Genomic DNA, 20075 nt, shown 5'->3' with positions numbered 1-20075 from the left:
TAACAGCTTTTGTACCGTTACATTGAAGTCGGTTCTTTCATTTCCATTCCAAGGCAAACACGAAGAGTCACGTGGACAACCGAGTCAACATTGTGTGTCATTTTCTTTTCGATGCAAAAATCTTTCGAATAACTGATTTATGTACAACTAGTCGACCGGTGGCGTAGCATTCGCCGCTATTTTGCAGGGCCGGCCTTAGGCGCCTGCAACCTATGTGATCGCAGTGGGCCCCGCACTTTCATAGGACCTGCTCTATGTCAAGGTGTATAAACCATTTTATGACTTAAAAGTGATTTCCCGCGCCCTCCTGTCGATTTACCAGGAGCTCCTGGAAATCTCCCGAAATCGCAAAATAAAAAGGGCCTTAAAATATACGGAAATAGATAAACAAAAATTGTCATTGTGGGGTGTCATTCAATATGGAAAACGCCAATCTTACGCCCGGCATTATGAATCAGCAATAATTGTGTCACCTGGTGAAAGAAGCTTCTCGCGCCTCAAACTAATGAAGAATTACTTGAGGTCAACAAAGATAGATTAAAACATTTGGTAATTTGGTAATTCTTGCAATTGAGCGTGATCTATGTAGGAAACAGAATTTTTATGATATACTCTATGACTTTGCTACACGCAAGGCTCGTAAAGTAATTCTGTACATAGTTAAGGCATAGACGAATTTACTTTCTAAAACAATGTTTTAAATTTCACTTATTATCCGCTTCCCTACCCAAACTTGGCCCCACAAAATCCGTTTCGCATAGGCCCCAAAATGGTTAAGTCCGGCCCTGCTATTTACATATACCCGGGAGGTTTGGGCTAGGATGTAGATTATCTTCAACTCTCATGGAGCATTCGAAACATGTAAATCATTTTGCAAACGTTTTTTCGTTTCTGTTGCTGATATGAAAAATACTTTGTACATCTGATTTTATTGAGTTGGAAATAAATCTTATTTACGCTTATACGTTGTTCTTTCCTTTACGAGAGTGAGCGTCAAGTATTTCTACCTTGAAAAAAGCATTCTGCTGAATAGAGATTTGATTAGGGCTTTGAATAACCTGATACAACCCATAGACAACATGCCTGCACAACCACCCAAAGCAACATTTTTACAGATGGTTTGTGTCAGCAAAAGTAGGTACATTCTCTGTTCATTACCATTTCTGACACTCACTAGCCTATGTACAAAATTAGAACCAAACAATAAAAAAATAATATGTATATATTTCGCACAACAAAGACGATGACTTTAAAAAAATGAGATTTTAATATGAAATTTTTAAAAAGTTTATCAGATAACATCCAACGATTGCATGAAATGAATGCATACACACAACGTTATCATGGACATCTCAGAGATTTAAAACAAAAAAGAAATAGAATCAGCAAAAAAGCGCTTATAGTCGTCAGTAGTTTGTTTGCATGTATGATATGTCAGCTTAAGTATCTTACTTATCATCTAGAGTCACATAAGTTACAATATGTGGTTTTTATTTCTTCGTAAGCAGGGGCTAGGATATCTGTCCTAGAGTTTAACATTGGGTAGACATTTTTTCCCTTGATTATCTAAAAATACCATTTTAAAAAATGAAATCACATTTTGTTTGTTCAGAATAGGATTCTTTTTTTTGCAAAATAAGGAAATAAGTAATAAAATGTAAACGTAAGTTACTACCCTTGGCTGGTAGAGTTTTCTTTTGAACTATTAGGTTCTAGTGAGGATTTATGATTGCAACAGTGATATATTCTTCATAAAAATTAGTTATATTTATGTGTTAAAATTTTATTTGCATAGCGTGGAGAATTAAAGGTCAAATTTCGAAAATTTCAGAACAAATATTTGGCTGCAGCTGAGAAAATCAGTACAAAGATGGACACTTGCAATACAGGAGATCCATCTGAAATTACATTAAAACATATGAATATCTATCTATCTATCTATCTATCTATCTATCTATCTATCTATCTATCTATCTATCTATCTATCTATCTATCTATCTATCTATCTATCTATCTATCTATCTATCTATCTATCTATATATATCTGTCTGTCTGTCTGTCTGTCTGTCTGTCTATCTATCTATCTATCTATCTATCTATCTATCTATCTATCTATCTATCTATCTATCTATCTATCTATCTATCTATCTATCTATCTATCTATCTATCTATCTATCTATCTATCTATCTTTCTATCTATCTATCTAACTACCTATGCGACGCAGAACGTACATGTTGAGAGATCTTGATTCGAACCAGGAAAATTTTAAACTGTCCAGAATACACAATGTCTGAACACTGAGAAGATTATGTTGGCTCGGACATGTCACCCGAATGCTAAAGAACGCCCATGACAAACATACAGACATTATCTACAAGAGGGATCATAGGACAGGCATAATTAAAAGAATGTTGGTCGAAATAGACCAGGATCGGACAGCATGAAGACAAGAGAGACAAAACATACTAGTACAACCGAAAGCAAAGGACAAAGCTGACCTTAGACAACAGAAGGAAAAAGAAATCGAACCGATAACCATAAAACAGGTGCATTTTAATTGTGGTCGATAAGTACGTTTGTACTTGGCTTGGTTTTTTGTTACCTATGAAGGGGGGCTCGAAGTTCGAAACCCGACTCGAGCAGAGCAAAAGGCAGCACGGAAAACCTTCTCCCGCTCCCAGATACCCTCTCGACTCTCCCGCCAGTGGTCCACAAATAATATTGGACCTTAGCGCTCTGAGCATGCTATAAGTAAGAAAGAAGCGCTATAGAAAAGCTATTATTATTATTATTATTATTATTATTATTATTATTATTATTATTAATACATGTACTGTGACAAAGATTGCCGCTCCAAAATTGACTTGTTTAGTCTCAGCGGACTCTGCCCCTATTCAAGAAGAAGTAACCAGCACCAGTAATTCACCTGGACGCATTCTAGACTTTGGAAAAAAGACTGAACTGGAACCCAAAAGGAGGGGGGGGGGAGAAAGGCTGGGAACATGGAGATCAGTAGAACAAGAAGTAAAGATGGACATGAACCCAACTGAAGGGAGGACATGGACCCAACTGAAGGGACGACATGGACCCAACTGAAGGGACGACATGGCCCCAACTGAAGGGAGGACGTGGACCCAACTGAAGGGACGACATGGATCCAACTGAAGGGACGACATGGACCCAACTGAAGGGACGACATGGACCCAACTGAAAGGACGTGGACCCAACTGAAGGGACGACATGGACCCAACTGAAGTGACGACATGGATCCAACTGAAGGGACGACATGGACCAAACTGAAGGGACGACATGGACCCAACTGAAGTGACGACATGGACCCAACTGAAGGGACGACATAGACCCAACTGAAGGGAGGACATGGACCCAACTGAAGGGAGGACATGGACCCAACTGAAGGGACGACATGGACCCAACTGAAGGGAGGACGTGGACCCAACTTAAGGGACGACATGGACCCAACTGAAGGGACGACATGGACCCAACTGAAGGGAGGACATGGACCCAACTGAAGGGACGACATGGACCCAACTGAAGGGAGGACGTGGACCCAACTGAAGGGAGGACATGGACCCAACTGAAGAAAGAAAATTTACCCAACGGAAGGGAGGACATGGACCCATCTGAGGGAGGACATGGACCCAACTGGATGGAGGACATGGACCCATTTGAGTGGAGGACATGGACCCAACTGAGAGGAGGACATGGGCCCAACTGAGGCGAGTACATGGACCAAACTGAGTGAAGGACTTATCTGAGGGGAGGACATGGACCCAACTAAGGGGAGGACACGGACCCAACTTAGGGGAGGACATGGGCCCATCTGAGTGGAGGACATGGACCTGAATGAGGGGAGGACATATAGCCAACTGAGGGGAGGACATGGACCTAAGGGGAGGACATGGACCCAACTGAGAGGATGACATGGACCCAACTGAGGGGAATAGCCTATAACAGAGTCCGATGGGTGAAGTACTGTTTCCCAGAATAGGGCCCGATGGAGAATTACTGTTTCCCAGAATAGGGCCCGATGGAGAAGTACTGTTTCCCAAAATAGAGCCGATAAAGAAGTACTGTTTCCCATAATAGGGCACGATGGAGAAGTACTGTTTCCCAGAATAGGGCCCGTTGGAGAAGTACTTTTTCCCAGAATAGGGCAACATTGTAGAAAACACTGTTTCCCAGAATAGGCCCCGTTGGAGAAGTACTTTTTCCCAAAAAAGAGCCCGATGGAGAAGCACTGTTTCCCAGAATAGGGCCCGATGGAGAAGCACTGTTTCCCAGAATAGGGCCCGATGGAGAAGCACTGTTTCCCAGAATAGGGCCCGATGGAGAAGTACTGTTTCCCAGAATAGGAATCGTCGAGAGAAAAACAAATGTTTTGGGACGCAATGCATGTGTATGTCTAAATGAATATAACTTACTGCAGATTTTCTTGGCATCCGAAACCTGGTTTGATACTGGATTATCTATACACGCAATAGTGCATAAAGCATAAGTACTTACAGCACTGAAAAGAAAAAGAAAAATAATTTTAAAAAAAAACTTTAAAAAAAATAAAACAGACCTATATTAAGTGTTATTGTATTAATGAGTTTTGATCAGTCATCTAATTACATTTGTTAGACTTATAAGAGAAATCTCTCCGATTGGAAATATGTTACCCAATTGTGTTATGTTTAGCACTATTTTATGCTTTTAGTTTAATTATTGAGCTATGGTCAAATCGTTGTCGGGATCAGTTGGGAAGAGAGACGAGGGGGGGGGGGAGAATGGAATGTAGAGGGCAGAGGGTATTTGTATTACCGTGATCGCTTTTTAAATGCATTGAATATTTATTTTAAAAAGTTATAGGACTTGACTTCAAACTCGTGGGTTCAAGACCTCTTCAAGCCACTAGCGGATCCAGAACTTCGTAGTGGGGGGGGGGGCGATTGTTTTCCAAACCCTAACCCTATCGCCCAGTAAACTCTAACCCTATGCATAAACGTGCGTACAGCAAATATATATGAGAATTTTAGAAAAGCAGTATTTCTCAACCTTCGGTGAAAAAAAACAAAAAAAAAAAAACAGTTTTGTTGAGGCCTTTCTCTTGCAAGCTTGGGGGTCTGGGAGAGCGCTGTAAGCTTCCCCAGTGGCAAAATCGTTTTTCTTGCATTTTTCACTGGAGAAACAAATTCTCCTGACATCTACAGCTCATTATTCATCAGTGGAGTTCGGGGCGAAGCTCCGACGCCAAAAGCGTTTTCTTGCATTCTTCACTGCAGTAACACATTCTCCTGACATCTACAGCTCATTATTAATCAGTGGGGTTCGGGGCAAAGCATTCTTCACTGCAGTAACGCATTCTCCTGATATCTACAGCTCATTATTAATCAGTGGGGTTCGGGGCAAAGCATTCTTCACTGCAGTAACACATTCTCCTGACATCTACAGCTCATTATTAATCAGTGGGGTTCGGGGCAAAGCATTCTTCACTGCAGTAACGCATTCTCCTGATATCTACAGCTCACTATTCATCAGTGAGGTTCGGCGCGAATCCCCGACTCTAAAAGCGTTTTCTTGCATTCTTCACTGAAGAATCGCATTCTCTTGACCTCAGCTCATTATTCATCCTATTCAATAAATAATATTCAATAAAATTCAAGCATAAATTGTGAGTTATAGTCCTAAATGTATTTAACTAGAAAAATATCAGATTGAGTAAAGGTTGGGAAAAAGGCGACTAGGAAAAGATCATTGGGAGTTTAGAACTCATCTCAACCGTGACTCTTATATTAAAAAAATTCGTTTGAATTCTAAATTTTCCAAAGCAAAGTCTTTCTTAAAATAATTATGATAAATTCATGTGAAATTACCTTAGCTCTGTCCGGAAAGGGGAGGGGCGGTAGAATAAAAACGATTTTCCTCGCTCCTTTTTGTAATTTCTGCTAATGATTGCATTTGGCATTAAAAGGGGTGGGGCGACTCGATATAAGAATTTAATTTATAGCATATATAAATTCTATAAGTGACAGATTTTTTTAAAATTTTGTAATTACTTAACTATAATACAAACAGAAAAAGTATTGGTATAAAAAAGTATATGGAGGAAAGGCGATTGCATGTATCGCCCCTCCCACCTGGTACAACCCTTTTTCATTTTATATTTACTAATAAAAAAATTTGAGATTAGAGTGTGGTGCGACATAATATAAAATGGGTTCACATATCAACACGTTGTTTATTTTATATAGGTATTCAACTAATTTTGTTCCAAAACTATGCTTTCTCCATAAAAGTAGGAGCACCCCCCCCCCCATACTCAAAGGGTTTAGGTGGGAAGGGCAGTAGAGTTATTCGCTCCTCCCCACCCAATCGGCCAACAGGGGAACGACATAAAATAAAGATCGGTTAAAATATCAATTACAAGTTTTAATGATATAGATATTTAATTGACTCTGTTAGCAAGCTGTGATTTCTACAAATAAATTGGACCGCCCCCCCACTCGAAAGTTTATGGGGGGTGAGGCGGGATTGATGCCATCTCCCTCTCCCGACCCCACCAAATCGTGCAACAACATACTAGAGGGGGGGGGCGAAATAATCTAAAAATAGGTTGAAATATAAATAATTAGTATATATTTTAACATAAGTAATAAATTCGTATACAAATTGTGTGAACTCTATACTAAAATTCGCCCGTCCACCCCCTTCGGGGGGGTGGTGGTTTCGGCCGAGTGGGGGGGCGATCGCTCCTACCGCCCCCCCCCCCCCTGGATCCGCCAGTGCTTCGAGCCAAAACACTAGTTTCCACAATAGTGCCTCTACTGTCACATGGTGTACGCGTCGAAGTTGTCATAGAAATGCCTATAATGTCCCACCGAATCCGTGTGAGGGTCCATCACCACCCGTATGGGCCCGTTAGGGAACGGAGAAATTCCATCTACCGTCGCCTCAGCGTGGCCCCTCCGTGGAAACGTCCAAGGGAAGTGGATAGGCCAAGAATGGTAGCACACATAGCTCTCAGGGGGCTACCACACGTATCCTCTAGCGAGGGTACATTACACGTGGTAGGGATGGAAAAAAGGCTCGCTAACCAGTCCAAACCTCCCCCCCCCCGATCCGTTCCCTAACCGGGGCCATACGTTCCCAGTGCCAGAAATTTCGATAACTTCCTATTTCTAACGAAGTTTGAATATAGTATATATAAATGGAACAAACTTGTATTGAGACACTGATAGGTCCATTGAGTCCACAAGTTTCAAGCATCACGTTCAGATTACTGAGAATTTGTTATTGATTTAGAATTATATTATGAGTTATATGAAGTGCATTTTGTGTAGGCCTACTCGCGTTTTTTGTTTTAAATTTCAACTAGAAAAATACAATTATCCTATTTTAAAAGGAGAAGTCGGGTTGGTTCTTCGTCAAAACTAGACTCCCAGACATATTTAGCTTTTGGATATATCAAGACGTATTCATGTATTGACTACATTGTACAGCTAGGGTGGGGGAAGGAGGGGGGGAGAATTTGAAAATCCCCCGGGCCCCCACTTGAGTTTAGAGTTAGTGTTTTTTTTTTTACTTTAAATATTAAATAATACGCAAAACGCATGGGCCTCCTAAAGGTCAAGTTCCCGGGCCCCCAAAGTATAGCTAATTCCTAGCTACGCCCCTGACATTGTAACTCGCACGTTTAAAAAAATATATACATGGGACATTAGACACTTTTTGACAGACACCAATTAATTATACTTTAAAGATTATTTTGAATATTGTTCATTAAAACATTATCACATACCTGCAAATGTCACTTTTGAGAGTTCTTGATAAAACTTTGTCGGCAGTGTCTTGGCAATGGCTACATCTCTGCTTAGCCTCGTATATCAATTGTTTTATATGACCCTCCGATGTGTCTGTTTAAGATTAAAAGAAAAAAAATTGCAAGCATTCAGTAAAATACATTTTCACTAAGACCTCGATTTGCCTGACATATCTATTTATCTATGTATCTATTTATCTATCTATCTATCTTTCTATCTATCCATCTATCTATCTATCTATCTATCTATCTATCTATCTATCTATCTATCTATCTATCCATCTATCTATCTATCTATCTATCTATCTATCTATCTATCTATCTATCTATCTATCTATCTATCTATCTATCTATCTATCTATCTATCTATCTATCTATCTATCTATCTATCTATCTATCTATCGAACTATCTAAATGTATCAATAAATCTATCTATCTAAATGTATCAATCTATCTATCAGTCAATCTATATAATATATCCATCTATCTATCCATTATCTATCCATTATCTATCGATCTATCTACTCCATCTCTCTATATATACATAAATAGACTTATTGAAATTGTTCCCTATATTTCTGACGTACCAGTGGAGTAAACTGTAGACTGACAGTAGGCGAGACCTGAAAAACATATTTTGAAAATTTGTATGCATCCTTTCGCTCACCAATTATAAAAGTGAAACTTACAGCACAGCCACTAGTATTAAACCACATTAATAAACGACAAAACCTACCACAGTATGAAGTGGTCACAAGGGTGTAAGCTAAATATAAATGTTGTGTTTTAAATTGTGGATATTTTGAAATATTATTCACAAGTGAAAGGTGTAATGAACTAATGTAAGTAACACTTTTGGTTTTAATTTACTCAGTTGTATTGTTTTAGAAGTAACTGTCAGACATTTCAAAAGTAGACAAAGTTGTAGAAGTGCTTGTCAGCCAATCCCCAGGCTAGAAATATATTTTTTTTAATTTGAAGTTTGGATCTATCGCCCACCCCTACACCCTTGACCAAAGCTGCATACTCTATCGAGACATTGTGACAAAGACTAAACTATCATTGAGCAGTTCCCCTCGAATGTAGGACTAGTTATATGAACCATCCAACATGTAAATAAGAGCGCAGAAGAAGAGGAAAATAACTTCTGATATTTGTACTGAAAATACTGAAACCTTCCTTTTACCTGTAAAACTTATCAAAAACATGATCCCTGGGTTGAACCCCCGGGGCCGTATCTGAGTTAAAGTAAAACACAAACTCTCTTCACACAAACCCTCTATGTAATCGTATCTTAAATATTAAAATGAGGTTTAAAGCTTTTGGATGGCTGCATGGTCCTGTACAATGTCATCATAATGTTGTGCCTGCTACCATCCCCTGACTATCCTGAAGAAGCATTGGGCTGGGACGTAGTCATCTTCAGTTGTTAGGGAACGTCCGAAATATATACATCAAACAAAAACATAAATTATTATATCTTATCTTATAGATTACAGATGTCATTTTTTTTTAAAAAAGAAGATATTTATTTAAGTCCTACGCATTACATGTGTCAATCTAGTCATGCATGTTAATCAATGACTAAAACAATGCATTTGTCTTACTTTAGAAAAGGTCGCTTTTGTGCCATGGTGTACTTTTTACATATAATGAGGAAGCTATCGTATTAGCCTATACAAACTGTATCATACCTGGTTTTATCTATTGTTTTTAAATTGGTGTGATAAGAATTGTTAACCAGGGTACTGTGGAAGCAATACAAATGTTACAATAACACATTTATGCCTTACACATTACACCTTCCAAATTCATAAAATACTTTTCTAATCTTTAAAGCAAAACATTTCTTCTGAGATTATAATAAAGACACAGTATTGATGTTTTGTATTAGGTTAGTAGATACTGTCTGACCTAATTACGCCGTAAGGGAGAGCAATCAACACAGAATGACTGCCTTCGCTGATAGAGTTGTTGGTAGCATTATATTATTTTAAGGTCTGTTTGCTGATACATGTACATCTATTGGATTGATTGGTTGAGAAAGGGGAGACCTAGGATCAGGGGCGGACTGGCTATATGGGCAAACGGGCAAATGCCCGGTGGGCCGGTACCAAATGGGCCGGTCTGGTCGCGACCAAAGAAAAAAAAAAAGTGACAGCAGCAAGACACAAAGGCCCGAACACGTTATCTTCTTCTTGTTGTTTTAATTCTTATTACAATTAATTTTGTTTGAAATTCAACAAGAACAAAATTTAAGAATTACACTATACACTGTACGTGTTATCGTTTGTAAAACGTTAGACCGTACTTTCTGCTATGCACGAGCGGCATGGCCTTCAACACTACTTTGATGTCTTCAAGACTGTTTGGCCTGATCATTTTGCTGGTCGGCATGGGCCTTTGATGGCACTCCTATTTTTGTTTTACTCCTTCCCTCACCCGTTTTTTTTATGGTTCTATTGAAAGTTAACGAAAAAGAGGGATGGGAGAGGTTAAGTTAAAAAACATTGATATAATGCGTCAAAAGGGGAGACAATTAGCTCGTTAACAAAACTAATAGAAGTTAACTTAAACACATACACACAGCCGCGAAATAGCAAACCACCCAACTTATTCATAGTTCAATATGGGTATTACCGTATTATAAAGTTCTACTTTCTGCGATTTGAAAAGAAAAAAGTAAGTTTCTTGTTGTTTATTTGTAATGACATTAATCTAAAAATACTACACTTAAGGCTTACAAAAAAATATTATTTAATTAAAACATAAATCTAGGTCGAAATCGATATCCATACCGTTATGATTTTATGATTAATGGCAAAATTATGCTTAGTATGAAGTCATTGATGATGAAAAATTATTACAATAATTTATATAGCGCTGTCACATCCGATATTTAATGAAAGATTTAGAATCATTTATATTTTAAATAATATATTCATATACAAATCGCGTTTTTTGAGAATGTACTAGGACGAGGCAAGAGCTTTTCACATTTAGAAGTACCTCTCTAACCGTTCTGCTTTCTCTTATCCTGTAAAGGAATATATATAGTTCGTCCATCGTAGTTCGATTATGACCACTTTGTCATCCAGGGGGCTGAGGGCTTTGCACAGGGGTTTTATGTCTCCTCGTGTGGCTGGTGAGACCTATGTGAGCCCGGAATGTTCGTCCGCACACTAGGCAGGTTATTCCAGCTGGAGCTAGTGTCATTGGCCTTGCTTTTCTTCTCTGACGTTTTTCTTCTGCCAGCTTTGTTCTCTTTTCCTCAGCAACCTGTGCGCCGGTTTTCACAGCGCGACGTCATGATGCTCTGTCATGTGCCTCTGTCTCCCATGGTGGCTGGGTCTATCCTGAACGCCTTCAGAGAAGCTTTGAGGGTGTCCCTGAAGCGATTTCTTTGACAACCTTGCGAGCGCTTTCCTTCGCTTAGTTGGCCATACAAGAGTCGTTTAGGGATGCGGTGGTCTTCCATTCTGCATACATGTCCTGCCCATCGCAGCTGGGACTGCTTCAGGATTGTGTGGATGCTTTGCAGACCCGCTCTCGAAGGACTTCAGTATCTGGTATTTTGTCTTGCCATTTGACATTCAGTATTTTTCACAGACATGTCGTGGTAGTGATTCAGTTTCTTTGCATGTTAACTGTACACTATCCATGTTTCTGGGCCATAGAGCAATGTAGGGAGGACGACGGCTCGATAGACCCCTAGTTTTGTATTTGTGGTGATACCACTTTAAAGGAATGGGTTGCCTGAGTCAGCCAGGAAAACCAATGACTTAGCATATTTTAAGTCACAGATCAACATGCATGACTAGATTGACACAGGAAATGCGTTGGACCTAATTATTTTTTATTTTTTTGAAGAAACGTCTGTAATCTATAAGTAATATCAAAAAGTTTGAAACTCATTAAGGCTGCTATTGTAGTGTTTATAGTTTTCAGACTACATACATGTATAAATAGAATACATTATGTAAGCCTACGAAAGCATACATCCAGTTTTCGATGCGTTATCAAACTTTATATATTTTGAATAGAATTAGGCTTACACCTATGTTAAAACACATGGGCGTAGCCGAGAGGGGAGGAGTTCAAACCATCACCGGCCTCAGATCTCATTGTCTGAAAGGGAAACTTTACTTACTTCCCCATTGCAGTCAACTTAAGCAAACTACAATCACCAAATTTCATGAGCGTAGCCAAAAGGGGTTTAGTGGTTCCCCCCCCCCCACACACACACACCTACAATACGAAAACTACCAGTCGCTGGACTCCAATGAATAGAATATTTAGTTTTTGATTTTTTTAGCGGAAGAATAGCAGGCTAATTGCACTGTAGATACCTCAAAATATGCATTTTTTAAAACTTAAAATAACGTAAATGCTTGGATCCGGGGCTTCGCCCCGGACCCCATTGGGGCAGCTTACAGCGCTCCCTCAGCCTCCCTAGCTGTCCCTTGGCGGTGTATACTGCCTTTCACTAATTATAGGGAGTATTCTAGGGTAGAAAAAACGTTTGAAAGAATGAAAGATAAGAATGTAATGAAGATTAATTACATATAGACACACACTAATATATATATATATATATATAAATTGCGGAGAGGTTTTAAATCCCTCCCCACACACACACACCGAAAATATATGACATGACATTTGTGGGCCGGCTTATATGGTAATGCCCGGGCCGGTTTTGATACCCAGTCCGCCCCTGCCTAGGATCTGTCTAAACGATCCTATTTTATTGATAAACTTAGTTGTTTCATCCAGTTGTGTGGGGAGAAGGAAAACACTACTATTACATTTAATTTAATTTCTATCTGTTTCTCTCTCTCTCTCTTTCGTACTCTCTCCCTCTCTCTCTCTCTGTCACACACATAATTTCTCTCTCTCCCAGTATTGCAAACACACTCTTCTTAACGTACTAATTATCCTTCGTAATAATATAACTCACCTAGAACTATTGCGAAAATAGCCGCACCTGAGAAAAGATATTTGTGTTAGAATTATTCCTTCAAAACTCCTTAATCCTAAAAAATATAATGTGACACAACTTAGAAAATTATAATAATTTTTGGCTAATTAGACCATCTAGACTAGAGGTTACCTCTTATTACCGGTATACATTTTTGTTTCATGCTTTATTACTTACCGATAATTAATTTGTTCATTTTTTTTTCTGTTCGGTTCGTTGAGCTATAGAAAAAACAACAATTTTACCTCAAAATTTAGAAAGAGTATATGATTTTTGTAAAAGAGCCAAATATTATTAACATCTAAATATTTTTTTCTTGTTGTTTGATAAAGTTTTGATTTTTGTTATTGTTACTTCCAGCATTTTATGACAAACACCCTATAGATTTACACGTCATATATCTTACCATGCTATCTGAAAAAACAACAACTTTATTCATTAGAAGAGACCCCCCACCTCATTATTCCCAAAACCTACTTTACAAAGAATATGTTTGTGAAATGTTTTACATGTTTCGGATGTTCCTTCAAAGCTGAAGATAATTTACTTCCTAGTCCAAACATCCCGCAGGAGGATGGGGGAGCGGGGCAGGGTTTGAAAACGGGACCATCGATAGGTCCGAACGGCAGACAACGCGCAAACCGCACATCCATTTTATGTACCTTAAATGCTACGAAATGTGCTACGTTTCATCAGCTATATCTTCTGAGTGTTCAGATGCTGACCACATGTTGTTTTTTTTATAGTTAATGAAACTTATTACTTATTTCATTACAAAAGTAAAAGAAGATTAGATAGTACAGTTAGAATAAGATATTAAACAAACTACGTACACAAAGCTTATATCGAGTTAAGCTGCCTTTTCAAAAGTATTTTTTTTAATTGCTCAGTCTGAATTTGAACTCGAGGTCTTGAGCCTCCATGAGTGAAAGCCGACACACTAGACACTGATCTATACAAGTGCTTACAAAAACAAAAATTTTATGGTTTATCTTTTGTTTCAATTATTTTTTGCCAACGCCCTAATTATCTATACAAGGCTTATCTTCCCTTATCTAGCACATTAAACAGAATTAGTAAATTACGACTAATTGATCAAATAATTGGTCAATTTATCGATTGATTAATGTGTTGTCAGGGACAATGAATAATTGTGCATAGAACGGGAAGTGGGAGAAATAACGTATATAATGTTTGTACCAGGCAGATAGAGTGAGTTGCTGTAAGCTTTGAAATAGACATCGGGGTACAGGATCCTGTATTTCTTCCCTTGGTATTGAATGGGGAAATGCTTAAAATATCAAGCTCATAGTACTACACTCTCCCACCAACAGCTAAATAATAACAGTACCATCAAAATAATGTCGTCGAGGCATTTTCCAAATTAAAGGGAAGCCTGGTCGAGAGGCCAAGTACCTAGAGGGGCTCGAGGTTCGACACCCGACTCGGGCAAACCAACTCCTAGATACCCCCTCCCCCCCACTGGTCCACAAATGAGATTGGACCAAAAGCGCTCTGAGCATGCTATAAGCATGAAAGTAGCGCTATATAAAGGCTATAATAATAATAATAATAATACCATGTGAAAAGAAATTACAATAATCAGGCTTTATAACGTACCGTACAAAGCGTGGGGGTGGGGGTGGCCCTTCTTGACCCCAAGAGCATTTTACATTCTTTTTTTTTCAAACAACTCATTTTAACTTAAATTTTACTTTTTAAAAAAAAATTTAGACGCTACGGGACACACAAGAAAACCAAGAAAACATTTACCATTATGGTTAGAACATGATCAACAAAATCAACCTTGGTGTCAGTGTCGGACCCTTCCCCCCCCCTTCTTTTGGTATGTTAACTAGCACAAATGCAAACGCTTTTGTTTGCCTATGAAAAGGCAGCACTTACTCTATAATACATGGAGTATTCTTTCTCGCATATCATGTTTAATGCTTTGATAATGTTTCGAATGTTCATTCAGACTTGAAGAGAACCTACAACCTAGCCCCCAAACCTTCTGCAGGACGACGGGCTAGGACATCATGCAGAAAATGAACCCGGAACTTTCGAGACGACGGAACAACAAACTAGCGCGCATACCGCACAAGGAGATTCAGTCTCAGCGTTGACTTATTGTTGCAGTACATAGCCAGAGAGAGAAGAATTACTATTGTATCTAGAAGCTGGTGTTATTTCTGCACAGTTTGACGAGGACAAATAAAAATGTCTTTGTAATTTGCTGTATCTCGTCTCTATTTCATTTAAATTTGCTCATGTTATCTTCAAACCGAGAATGGCAATCGATCACCCGATTAGTTGGTTTTTTTTCCCTCGCTAATTCACAAAAATCCATATGTTACCATCAGGATCTCCATCTTGGTTGCTAGGGAGTGCCGCACTATTTGCTTTGTTGTAGATTATCTTTATCTTGATAACGTAAACAAATCTAATCTATATGGAGTTATGTCATCGATTGTCAGATTTTGTATATTCGCACAACCGAAAACCTTTTTTGAAACTAATAATGTCGTGTACATTTAAAAACGATGATTTCTTTATCAGTAGGCGCTATATGAGCAGAAAACTCCATACGATGAAAGGTATTTGAGAAAAATATCTTTTTTGTCAAAGTTTTTACTAATGTTAAAAAAAAAAATTCTTCACCACCATTGTCAATATTGTGCATGCTTGTGCAGTCTACAGAGAAATAATATATTTAAGAGGGGAAGAGGAAAATTAAAATAAAAAAGGGGGAAAATATTCAAGAAAAATAAAAGGATTAATACACACACACACACACACATATATATATATATATATATATATATATATATATATATATATATATATACTATATATATATATATATATATATATATATATATATATATATATATATAGATATAGATACATATAAAATAACTCCCAGTACGACTCTAATTGGCCCTTGTGACAAAAAAAAATCCACAGAAAAATTGTCTCAGAACAGAAACTTCCTAGATACTGACTCTAGCAGACAGGATTTCCACCTTGATGATGAGGAAGTAGTTTTCCAAATCTCAAAGGAGGAAATCAAAAATTGTCATATGAAGGGAGACAACAAAAGAAACAATATACATTTTTTTAAAGCCTATGTTCGCATAAGTGTGTACACATATAGATGTGTATGCACGTTTGATAGAAGTTAATATAAAGAACTGGGGTAATGTAGCAAAGCACAAGGGAAACAACCATAAGCAATGTAGACAAAGTGGAAAAAAATGTGACTACGATGTTTAAAATGTTTTAATATCATTTAAGTTTCTACTTTCACTCTTTGATTGTTTCTATTTAATTACCTATTGTTGACATTCTCACCACAAATTAACCTCAAATTAAAAAAATATTCATTATATGCTATTGGAAAAAAATGACATCATATACAGATCAATTTAAAACGTTAAAATATTATGAAAACCTAAACGTAACTATTTGCATTGCCATGTTTGCAATCATTGTACTTTAAAATGTAACTATTTCATTTGTACGCTTACTAATAAAATATGCATCTTTTTGTTAATAAAAAAAAATATTAAAAAAAAAGCCCAATAAAGAGGCCAATAGCCCTAAAAAGAGGCAAAGAAAAGAGGCAAAAGCCCAAGGATTCCTAGGATGTAAAACCGCTCGAAAACTGAAGTCAAAAGCTAAAAAGCTGAGGTATCCCCCCCCCCCAAAAAAAAAGAGAAAAGTTTCGTTACCTTACCTATTTAAAGGAAAAAAAAAAGAAAGATTAACTATGCATAAACATCTTTTGTTCTTGCTTTATCTCACTCTTAGTTAGAAAACGACAACACTGAAGCATAGCATATAAGGTGACAGATAGTATCAAGGATATATTTCTAAATGTTTTAAAATTCCGCCTTGCTCATCAATTAAAATAAGAAAGTATATTACTAGGAACGATTATTGAAACTAACCTTTTAGACTTTATTTATATTTAATTATCTTGCTGAAACATAACAAACGTTGTTTTTTTTAATCGGTAAAGAATGTTCCGGATTTTGTTTTGAAAAAGAACTCGATCTACATTTTTTTTTCTTACAAATCGTCGCCAAAAATCGTTCTGAATTTTATATGAAAAATGTACTAACGCCAAATAACTGTTTGAAATCATATCCTGCTCGCTGATATCCCCCGTCGTCCAGCAGGAGGTCTGGACAAGGAAGTGAATTATTTTTAACTTTGAAGGAACATCCATTTTAAAGAAAAAAACAACACTTTTTTACTAATGAATCTTTGAAACATTATTACTTTGGATAATCGAAACAAAATCACGTCTTAAATATCCCAGCGAAAAGGCGGATCCCACAGGGATACGACTCCGACGGAGGCCGCCTCTGAGTTAGTGTGATAACACAAACTCTCTTTGTAATGTTGTTTTTGTTTGTTTGTTTTTCGTCATAGCAAATATAAGTTTAGACTTTTCTGATTCTTTAATTTAACTAAATTGTGAGTTTAGAAAAAACAACAACTTTGTAACTGGCTCATGTTCGAAAATAAAATGTTGAAGTTTTTAGCTCATAATGATCTAAATGCAAAGAATATTTACTAAATGTTTACATTTACACAATTATTGAGAAGTATCAAAAGGAAACACAGAATCCCAAGAGAGAAAGACAAAGGGAGAAAGAGAGAAAAAGAAGAGTGGAAAGAAAAAGAGATAGACAGAAAAGAAAGTAAAGAAAAAATAAATAGAGAGAGATAGATAGAGACGTGAAGAGAGAACAAAAGAGAGATTATACTCTACGCTTTTCTTTTTTTAATTGCAAATTATTCGTTTATTTTCAAAAGTTTAAAATTTTCTTGAACAGCCTTGCTTTACTAATTATTTTACAAAGAAATGATTAATGACATAATTTTATGATTTGTAGGATAGTCTCTAACTGATAAGACACTACTTTATTGCCTATTAGTTACTAAAGCCCCTTAAATATGTACTCGTTTGATAGATCAAATGTAGTGATTCCCATAGCGCGCTAGCCGCCCAGGTTAATTTGTACTGATTTCTTTTTTGTGTGTACATTATTGGTGATCAATTAGTTGAATATAATAATTAAATAATTATCTGGTATATTTCACTAATCATAAAGAAACAGTGGCGACTACATGGCCCTAAAATACGCTCTGAAATAAAGTAACTCTTGAAGTAAGTTCTTACTTAGTTATACAAAAAAAATTAAGTCCTTTTCTGAAACCCAAGGCACACACTAAGCTCTGCTGCAATGACGCGTGAGCAACTGACCTGGGTGACCTACCTTTTATATCAATGTACAAAGCGGGATAATCTTATCAGTGTTGTCAGGGTAATGTCCCTTTAATCTCCACCAAACAAATCGCGAATTAAAAACCTAAAATGCTTAGGGAAAAAAACATTAAATCTATTAAACTTAAACTTGGCTTGATATAAAAAAAACCCTACATGATTGAGTAAAAGAAAGTGAAGGGAGAGGTAACAGTGTTAAATATTAACCTAGATTTGGGTTTAAATCACCAATACATTATATGCTGTCATGACGTCGAGTGTTGAAAACTGTGTGAGTGGAGAGAGGTGGCTGTCATATCGGGGGGGGACAGAAGAGGAGGGGCAATGTCAAAGTTTGAGGATCATTGTTGTGCTTGTAACTTTACCAACAATCTCCAGACATGTTGCACAACCAAAGGCTGTTACCTCTTGAACACTCCCTCCCACTTTTCTGTAGATGACTACATAGATCAGCGGTTCTCAACCTTTTAAACTCGGCGACCCCTTTTTACAACCCCCCACTCTTCCGCGACCCCCACCCACCCACACTTACACAGCAATAGAAGAACTGACAAAAACAATCCATTTATCAACGGTCTTAGGCGACCCCTGGCAAATCGTCAATCGATCCCGAAAGGGTTCGCGACCCACAGGTTTGAGAACCCCTGACAAAGATCAACGCATAGCTCTTCAGTTATTCATTGCAGTATGTTTTTGTTTTGCTTCCTAATTGTTATTTTTATTTTGTTATATAAAACTTAATAGGGATTCTCTTGATAAATTCTTTCTTTAAATTTTTGTTCTTAGTATCTGGTTTGTATCCTTTAAGAAACAAAAAAAAAAGGTAAAATAGTAAAAGAAAAATTATGCAGGTGTAATTTGAGGGGGGGGGGGGGATGGTAACCTCAAGAATAAGGTAACGAAAAAAAAATCAAAGAGGAAGATTTATATTCAATAAAATATAGGCAAGCTTAACAATAACGTAACAAAATCTCTGTTGCCTTGTCATCCAAATGAAATGGCTTGCAAAATGCTTTAAACCAATTGTCAGAAGCTTGTTAGGTGAGACTCAGTGTATTTTTTTTTCTTTCTTGTTTAGGTATGAAAGAATTACGTTCCTTTCTTTTTTACAATGCCTCTATTCAAGTCACACCTTCATGGAACCTGAAACCTGGAGACGGATCTAAAAAAAAAAACAGCTGTAACGATTTTGCTAGAAGTTTAACTCTTGATGTGTACGCTAAGAAAAAAAAATACTAGCTCCATGGAGTAAAAGAGGAGATGTGCTTTTTAACGTCGCTGAGTTTGGCTTATATGAAACTTGTTTTTTTCCCTGATAGCTGGACTCTGTGTGGATTTTAATTAGTAGTCTCGTTGTCTGCTCATCATTGTTTGACATCTATCTGCAGTGGTCCAGTCGCTTGTTTCGAAGTATTCTTGTGGAGCTGTGTTAAGAAACATGACTTATTTATTGTAGATCTTTTGATCTATTGATACTTACATTATTCAAATGCATTCTCCTTTATACATAACTCGTGTGTATGTGTGTGTGTGTGTGTGTTAATTACAAACAAACAAAAGAAGCGGAGTCTTATAAACAATTTCAAATTGAATCTAAAAAAAAGAAAATAAAAAACCCCAATGAAACTCAGAAATTACGAAAACGTACCTTACTCTATCGATATAGATCATTACGTTTTGTGTTGATCTACTTGACCTATATAAAGGTGGAGACTGTTTCTTGTATTTATTTACCCAGTTCGTTGACACGAATGATGTAGGCGGGGAAAGGGAGGTGAATGTTGGACACGACAGATAGCAAGCTTTAATCTATGGCCTTTGACCTTTAGTTCAAACGAAAGCGCGCATAACTTTTAACGCCCCACATTATTTTCTTATATCTCAAACCCGAATACTTAAAGTAGAGGAATGTGGGGCCAGGGAGGTCGATGGCGAGGGGCGCTTTGTTATGACGCTGTTGTCAACTCTTAAC

At 37.4% G+C, this 20075-nt stretch overlaps 1 protein-coding gene across 1 annotated transcript; it reads right to left on the bottom strand.

Annotated features, from left to right (window-relative positions):
- Positions 1-1244: 1244 nt before the first annotated feature.
- LOC106055324 (uncharacterized) lies at positions 1245-18098 on the bottom strand. Its single transcript, XM_056016361.1, has 7 exons — positions 17999-18098; positions 12982-13025; positions 12784-12810; positions 8411-8446; positions 7803-7917; positions 4444-4529; positions 1245-1898 (listed from the first exon to the last, which is right to left on the bottom strand). Exons 2-7 carry the CDS (start codon positions 12998-13000, stop codon positions 1828-1830), a joined length of 354 nt encoding a protein of 117 aa, XP_055872336.1. The 5' UTR covers positions 13001-13025; positions 17999-18098; the 3' UTR covers positions 1245-1827.
- Between the last annotated feature and the right edge of the window lie 1977 nt (positions 18099-20075).

This window comes from Biomphalaria glabrata, chromosome 17 (genome assembly GCF_947242115.1).
Source record: "Biomphalaria glabrata chromosome 17, xgBioGlab47.1, whole genome shotgun sequence".
NCBI classification, from domain to species: domain Eukaryota; kingdom Metazoa; phylum Mollusca; class Gastropoda; family Planorbidae; genus Biomphalaria; species Biomphalaria glabrata.
This window is presented reverse-complemented; position numbering and strand designations above follow the sequence as displayed.

What these genes read in the sequence shown, in the direction of transcription:
- LOC106055324 (XM_056016361.1), bottom strand. An exon ending in GTCTACAGTTTACTCCACTG is followed by an intron (nt 7,918 to 8,410) that starts GTACGTCAGAAA and finishes AATCTTAAACAG; the next exon opens with ACACATCGGAGGGTCATATA. An exon ending in CTCAAAAGTGACATTTGCAG is followed by an intron (nt 4,530 to 7,802) that starts GTATGTGATAAT and finishes TTTTCTTTTCAG; the next exon opens with TGCTGTAAGTACTTATGCTT.